General features: G+C 41.4%; 1 protein-coding gene across 2 annotated transcripts in view; it reads right to left on the bottom strand.

Moving 5' to 3' along the window:
- Positions 1-8063, bottom strand: part of Dsp (desmoplakin) — a 52365-nt gene that overhangs the window by 23889 nt on the left and 20413 nt on the right. For both annotated transcript variants that reach the window (XM_013016691.1, XM_013016692.1), the window contains exons 5-7: positions 4637-4765; positions 3714-3764; positions 1829-1990 (exon numbers count right to left, since the gene is read on the bottom strand). In XM_013016691.1, the coding sequence (XP_012872145.1) occupies positions 1829-1990; positions 3714-3764; positions 4637-4765 (342 nt within the window). The remainder of the gene's footprint in view (positions 1-1828; positions 1991-3713; positions 3765-4636; positions 4766-8063) is intronic.

The following is an 8063-nucleotide window of genomic DNA, read 5'->3' as shown; positions in this document are numbered from 1 at the left end:
GAGGATGCAATGCTTGGTAAGAAATGTATGCATTATCCTGCCCATGCAATTGTAACCCCTCTGTACAGTATGTTCACAAATAAAATAAAATTAAATTTAAAAAAAATGCTGGGACCAGGACTGTTTCAGATTTGGAGTATTTTTGTTTTCATATTTTAGAACATTTGAATATACATGATGAGATATCTTAGGGATGAGCCCCAGTTTAAACATGACATTTATGTTTCTTCTACACATAGCCTGAAGGTAATTTTGTAAAGTATTTATGGGACACCTGTATGTTTAAATGCCACCTGTCACATTAGGTCTAGTGTGGAATTTTCCACATAAGGTATCATGTCAGCACTCGTGAAGTTCCAGATTTTAGAGTATATTAAATGTCAGATTTGTGTGTGTGTGTGTGTGTGTGCGCGCGCGCACGCGCGCACGCACACTCATGTATATACACACGCCAGTCCTGGGCTTGAACTCAGGATCTGGGTGCTGTCTTTGAGGTTTTTGCTCAGGTTAGCACTCTACCACTTGAGCACAGCTCCACTTCCAACTTTTCTTTTTCTTTTTGCCTTTTTCTGGTGGTTAATTGGAGATAAAGAGTCACACAAACTGTCTTGCCCAGACTATCTTTGAACCAAGATCCTCAGATGACCTTCTGAAAAGCTAGGATTATAGGCATGAGACTATAATTTTTGAATTGTAGATGTTCATCTGGTTCTGATTTCTAATTCCATGTTTTCATCTACCACTCTACAGTTCTACTCTACTCTAGGTTACCTGAGTAAATTAATCTCACACTACCTAAGGAATCATTCTTCTGCGATATTTAACAATGTACTTGGAAAAAAAAGTTATTTAGCCCAGTGCAATGATGTGTGTTTTTTGTTGTTAGTGGTGGGTTGTTTTTTTTTTTTTGGGGGGGGGGTGGCCCGGTCGTGGGCCTGAACACTGGGCCTGGGCGCTGTCCCTCAGCTCTTCAGCTCAAGGTTAGCGCTCTACCACTTGAGCCACAGAGCCACTTCCGGCTTTTTTTTTGCTTATGTGGTGCTGAGGAAGTGAACCCAGGGCCTCATGCATGCAAGGCAAGCACTCTACCACTGAGCCACCTTCCCAGCCCATGATGTGTGTTTTTAATCCCAGATACTCAAGACATTGAGGCAGAAGGTTCATTTAAGTGCAGAAATTGGAGGTTAGCCTGGGCAACAGAGAGAGAGGCCCTCTTTTTAAAAAAGGAGAGGTAAGGGAGGTAGAAAGGTGGCTCAAGTGGTAGAGTGATAGTCTTGAGCTAAGAAGCCAAGTAAGAGTGCACAAGGCCCTAAGTTCAAGCCCCAGTACCAGCATTTAAAAAAGAGAAGAGATAGCCAGGCGCTGGTGGCTCATACCTGTAATCCTAGCTATGCAGGAGGCTGAGATCTGAAGATTGCTGTTCAAAGTCAGCCCAAGTAGGAAAGGCCGTGAAACTCTCATCTCTAATAAACCACCAGAAAACCAGAAGTGGCACTGTGGCTCAAGTGATAGAGCCCTAGCCTTGGGCTAAAGAGCTGAGGGACAGCACTCAGGCCCAGAGTTCAAGCCCCTTAACCAACAAGAGAGAGAGAGAGAGAGAGAGACAGAGACAGAGACAGAGACAGAGAGAGAGAGAAAGGAGAAAAATGTGTCTGTCCTCTACATGTACTAGCCAGCTCTGAGAAAGGTATGTTTTTTTTCCCCAGACTGAATTACAAGTGGCCAGTTAAATTATTAAAAGGCCACTCATATCTCCCACCCTCAAAACCCCCAAGGGTTTTGCCCCCAAGACCGGCGGCAAATGCCTACAACAAATGGAACAGCTTACAGAGAAGGCCTCCTGTTTCTGAGCAATGTTGGTATTCTTGTCACTCCAATCATACAGCAGTTCTTCCTCCTCGCAGTCATTGATCCACATGATCTCACGAGATGTGGCCTGGATGATGCTCTGTAGCTGACGCAGATGGTCCATCCTCTCAAAGGATAATTTCTGCAGGGCAAGTTCAAAAGACAATTAGACAATCGGCATACCAGGGGAGAGAGTTCTCTGCAGACTTCATTGGTAAACCAAGGTGAGGACTTCCTCTACCCAAACTACCCTGGGAATAGCCGAAACCTAGCTGGGGCATCCACTGGCCACCTGGTATGGGAAAGGACCCACCCAATTTTTTGACTGTAATTTTCAATTCAAATAGTCTCATCCCAGAGGGTCTCTTTTTTAATGTGATGCTAGGGATAGAATCCATGGCCTCCCTCCAGCTAGGCAAGTACTCTACCACTGAGCAACATCCCTGCTCCCCAAAGGTTCTGGACTCAGATAATGCTATTTGTGACTAATAGTTTTAGACAATAAAAGTGAATGAAACGGGCTGGGAAGGTAGCTCAGTGGTAGAGCGCTTGCCTTGCATGCTCGAGGCCCTGGGTTCAATTCCTCAGCACCACATAAGCAAAAAGAAAAAAGCCAGAAGTGGCGCTGTGGCTCAAGTGGTAGAGTGCTAGCCTTGAGCTGAAGAGCTGAGGGACAGTGCCCAGGCCCAGAATTCAGGCCCCACGACCGGACCAAAAAAAAAAAAAAAAAAGTGAATGAAACATTTTCTACTCTCTCCTTTCCTTACCAAAATTTAAAGTACCATCAGTTATTATTTACAAAGCAATGCTGCCAACAAGGAAATGTTGAAAAGGTAAAAATGAGGCACAAATAGCTGGACTAGGGGCTCATGCCAATAATCCCAGCTAGTCAAGAGTCTGAGAATTGAAGTATGAAGCCAGCCTGGGCAGAAAAGTCCTTTAGACTCTTTTTTTAAATTTTATTTTCTTATAAAGATGCTGTACAGTGGGGTTACAGTTACATCAGTAAGGTGATAAATACATTTCTTGTTGAGCATTGTTACCCCCTCCCTTTGTTTTTCTCATACTATCCTTTTCCTCCAACCCTTCAAATCCTCCCCCACCCCCAAGTTGTAAAGTTCATTTCCAACCTTAATACTCTTATCTACAAGTAACCAGCAAAAAGTCAGGAGTGGAGGTGTGGCTCAAGTGGTAGAATGCCAGATTTGAGCAGAAAAAGCCAAGCAAGAGCTCAAGACCCACAGTATAACCCCTAATATACACTACACTACACTACACACACACACACACACACACACACACACTCATGTGTGCACTGTAAAAGGAAAAAAGAGAAAAGGAAAAAACACTTTATAGGAAAATGTGTCCTTTTTTAGGTTTTATTTTTTATAATAAAGATGTAAACATAAAAAAAGAAAATCGACTGACTCTTTACAATTGACTTTTTTCTCTTTTTTTTTTTCTTGGTCCTGGGACTTACACTCAGGAGCTGGGTACTGTCCCTGCTGCTTTTGTTCAAGGCTATTGCTCTACCACTTGAGGCATAGCTGTATTTCTAACTTTTTGGTGGTTAATTGGAAATGAAAGTCTCACAGATGAAATGAAAGCCACACAGGCTGGCTTTGAATTACAATCCTCAGACCTCAATCTCAGTCTCCTGAGTGACTAGGATTAAAATTGATTTCTAAAGGAAAATTGGCAGTAGTGATGAAATTACAATCCATGGCACAGAGGGAAGTGTCTTTCTGGGATTTGGGTTGTGACATCAGCAGGTACCCTGTCTTCAGGAGGTACTACGTATTTAGGGAACCTAATCTGAATCGAAAACAGAGACTACACACAAACATCAGAAGAAGTAGACTTACCAGCAGGTTTTCATATTCCTCCTCCAACTGGTAGATTGCAGATTTCTCACGCTAGAAGATGAGACAAACAAGGTAATTATTGAATTCCCTTTGTGGATTTGCATGAAAGGAGCATCTCTCCTACACCTTCATTTTTTGTAAGGTACAGGCCTCAGACCCCTCTCTTTGCTCTACAAAGTCTTAACCCACAGAGTCCTTTTCCCAAGGTGGTCTGAAGCATTCCTTCACTGTCCTACACAAAGTTAATGAAAGACCTATCACTGTCACTTCAAGAGCTGCTTGTTACAAACTTTGTTAAAGTTTAAAAATACAATTTAAGATGCTCTAGATCTTTGAGAAATGAGGGAAACTGTTGACCAGGCAAAGTGGACAAAATTAAGGCCAAAAAAAGAGCCATATAAGTAAGGATGAACAGCTTTGATCTCACTGAATGTGATGCCAACATTCAGAGAGATCTCTGGGTGTGGGGGTAAGATGGGGGAAATCATTTCTCATCAGATTGACAATATGGTGTCTTTCTTGACTCAGCTCCAAAGTTAACATCAACCAAGACAAGTATCTGGATGAGACGGGATTTCCTTCAGTAGAAATGTCTTAATTACCACTTAGAAAAGGATTCACCAATAACATAAACTACATGATAGTCAAAGTTTCTTTACTGGAAGTGATGTTCTGTTCTCTGCAGAAAGGGACTCCCTTATAACATACCCCCCACCGAATACTTAGAAACTACATCCTAGGAGTGCCCACTTGCCCCTAAACTTTAGTTCAACAACTCTACCAGGAACCAATATCTGATTCTACTTCCCCTATATAAAATGGAATTTTTAAAACTTCCAATTTCTTGGGAGAGAAATTAAGAGCCTACTATTCCAGATGATAGAGTAATTGCACAATCCTATGGTATGAAGCTGAAAAGGTACCAAGTCAGCTTTAATTTTGTCCAGCTGCCAGCGGTAGTCTCCAATGGCATTGTGAATGCTCCTGTGGCTGTTGATATGCTGCTCCACGGAGGCCAGGTCCACACCCCATGCAACCATATCCATCTCCGCCTAAGTTTGGAAGACAAAGAGAAAGAGATGTGCCTTTCATTGTCACTTGTCTATAACTGGCTCATTTCTCTACAGCAACAGGCGTCAAAATACCAAGGGATATAAATAGCTCTGCTTCAGATAAAACTAAAGATGGACAACCAGCTATTTGGGAGGCTGAAATGAGAAGATCATGTGAACGCAGGAATTTGAGAGTATACTGGGTAATATTGTAAGCCATCATCTAAAAACACTTAATTTTTTTAAGGGAAACAAAATCATACTAAACTAAAAATGTAAATATAAAGTATGTTAAAAGCTAATTTTTTTAAAGTTTAAGAGTCTCAAAAAGCTAATGGAAGAAGAATCAAATAAATTCTTCTACATGCCTCACCTGAAAATGGGCTGAGAAAGGAATGCAGAAACGAGTGCTTTGGGAGCTAGAGAGCATAGCTCAAGCAGTAGATAGAATGAATACCTGCTTAGCCGGCTCCAAACTCTGAATTCAGTATAGCCAGAAAAAAAAAAAGTAAACTCCTTAGAACCTAGATTATGCCTTCTTAAAGAGAAAAATTCTACATGTATGCATGCAAGTATGTGTCTGAACAGATTTAACATATATGTAAGATTATAAAAATCAGTAGATAATGCTTTATTCAATCCTCTGTGTGTGTGTGTGTGTGCATGCAAACTGCTACTGGAGCTTGAATTTGGGGCCTGGGTGCTGTTCCTTTTACACTCAAGGCTGGCTCTCTACCACTGAGTCATAGTTCTACTTCTGGATTTTGTTGTTGTTGTTAATGTAGATAAGCGTTCCAAGGGCTTTCCTGTCCAGGCTAGTTAGTTTCTAACTCAATCCTCAGATCTCAGCCTCCTGAAGTAGCTAAAATTACAGGCATGAGCTACCTGTGCCTGGCAATTCAATCATTTTTAAATGTGCATGTAAAAAAAATCACTCATGAGACACATTTGTGCATTGCTTCCTAAGCTAAAGAGCTATCCTCAAAGTTCGTGTCACTGTTTCTTTCAATTATTATTATTTTTTATTACTGGAGATCAAACCCAAGGCTTTGAAAAATAATGCACTGTAGTTAAGGATGGTAGGGAAAAATTGGGAGAGAGCAAAGGCAGGAGTGACATTTTCCAAAAAGAAATGTACTTATTATCTGACATTTCTAACTGTGACTCCCTCTATACATCACCTTTATAATAACAATAACAATAAAAATTTAATTAAAAAAGATTGCTGCATACCTGTACACTGGCAGCTCATGCCTATAATTCCAGCTACTCAGGAGAATGAGATTGGAGGATCTCAGTTTAAAGCCAGCCCAGGCAGAAAAGCCCAAGAGACTCTCATCTCCAATTAACCAACAAAAACAAACAAACAAAACAGAAGTGATAGTGTGGCTTAAATGATAGGGCGTCAGCCTGGAGTGAAAAAGCCAATGCAACAGCACAGAGCCCTGAGTTTAAGTCCCAGTACCCGCACCACAAAAAAAAAAGTTACATAAAAATCAAACATACTGTCCCACAAGTTTCATCCTCCTTTTGTATGAGCATGTGTAAATTTCCAAATCACCTTTTATCATCTGTAAGACAGGCCAAGGGCAAACATTCCAGCCCGGATGGCAGCAAGAACAGAAAGCAATTGTTCTAAGCCATATCCATGTCCTAGTACACTTGGCAGGGCTTCAGAAAGGGGAGCTCTTTCAGACTCAGATAACTGAAGGTTACTAAGGACTTTGACCCTTGTCTCCTGCAACTGCTCCAGCTTTAAAACAGAAACAGCAGGTTCATGCACACGGAAGTTAGTGAGATGACTGGCTCCAATTCAAGCTGCCTATTACCAGCCAGGTGTATGCGATCTGTCTCATCCATCAGCAGAATCACAAATCAGGGATATAAAACAAAAACCTGGCATGGGAGATGTGTGTGCCTGCCTACAGATTGTACTTCTCTGACTAGGGTGTGCTTATCAGCAGTGGCTTCACTGGGTCTCCTAGGATCAAATAAAGAATGCTAACTATGTATGGAGGAAGAGGAGAGAAAAAAAGAATTTCAGGGAAATCCAGGAGCAGTAACCCAACAGCTTTTAGTTTGTTAGAAACCATGAGGGATACCTGCCTGATATCAAGGAAGGATTGGTCACCAGTGGGTCTCTGTTAGAAAACAATGATCTAAAAACTGAGTCTATGTGGTAAGGTCGTTTTCTGAACTTAAGAAACACTGAACCTTAGCTGGGCACTGGCTCACATCTGTACCCCTAGCTACTTAGGAGGCTGAGATGTTCATGGTTCAAAGCCATCCCAGGCAGGAAAGTCTGTGAAACTCTTATCTCCACTAAACTGTCAAAAAAAAGCAGGAAGTGGAGCTGTGTCTCAAGTGGTAGTACAGTACTACCCTTGAGCAGAAGCTGTTCAAGGACAGTGCTCAGGCTCTGACTTCAAGTCCCAGAGCAAGCACAAAACAAAAAATAAAACAATGAACAACAACAACAACAAATCTTGTCTAAGAATGGTGGAAATTTTGTTGTTGATAGAATTCTCGTTTAGAGGATGGTAGTGCTGCTGGGTAGGCACTGAACCTAGACACTACAACTAGACTACAACCACAGTTCTCATGTTGTTAGTCTGTCTGGTCTCAAACTCATGATCCTCCTGTCTCTGCTCCCTAAGTGCTAAGACAACAGACCTACATCCCCAACCCCTTTCAGACAGTAGTATGCTATGTAGTCCAGGTTGGCGTAAGTCAAAATTCTCCTGCTTCAGCTTCCTGAATGCTAGGATTACAAGTAGCCACCACCACACCCACCTCTCCAAAGTATTCTTTACACAGCTACACCCAACATGAATAGAGAAAATGACAAACTATGAGTTGTCATTTTATATAGCTATCATACTGTCTTAGGAAACATCAAGGGATATGATGTTTCATGATTACTTTGGCTCACAGGTTGGTTTGCCTGCCATCAAGGATCTGTAAGGTACAGATCAAGCTAGTCATCTCAAGTCTTCCTTTCATAGGACTAGAGCACCATCCTCTTTTCTTCTCTTAAGCAAGACTTCACTATAGCTCCTAGAGGATTTGACACATATCTTGTTTCTCATAGCAGTCATCTTCAGGAAAAATGTATTTATTTATATGCATATTATTTATGTATATATACACATTTATATAGATATACAAATACTGGGGTTTGAACCCAGAGCTTCATGCTTGCTCAGCTGGTGCTCTACTATTTGAGCCATACCTTTAGCCCTGTTTTTTGATGGGCATTTTGGAGATCAAATCTCAAGGACTTTTCTCTTTTTTTTTT

This window comes from Dipodomys ordii, unplaced genomic scaffold (assembly GCF_000151885.1).
Source record: "Dipodomys ordii isolate 6190 unplaced genomic scaffold, Dord_2.0 Scaffold32, whole genome shotgun sequence".
NCBI classification, from domain to species: Eukaryota; Metazoa; Chordata; class Mammalia; order Rodentia; family Heteromyidae; genus Dipodomys; species Dipodomys ordii.
The sequence above is the reverse complement of the archived record's forward strand: the minus strand, read 5'-3'. Positions and strand labels throughout refer to the sequence as shown.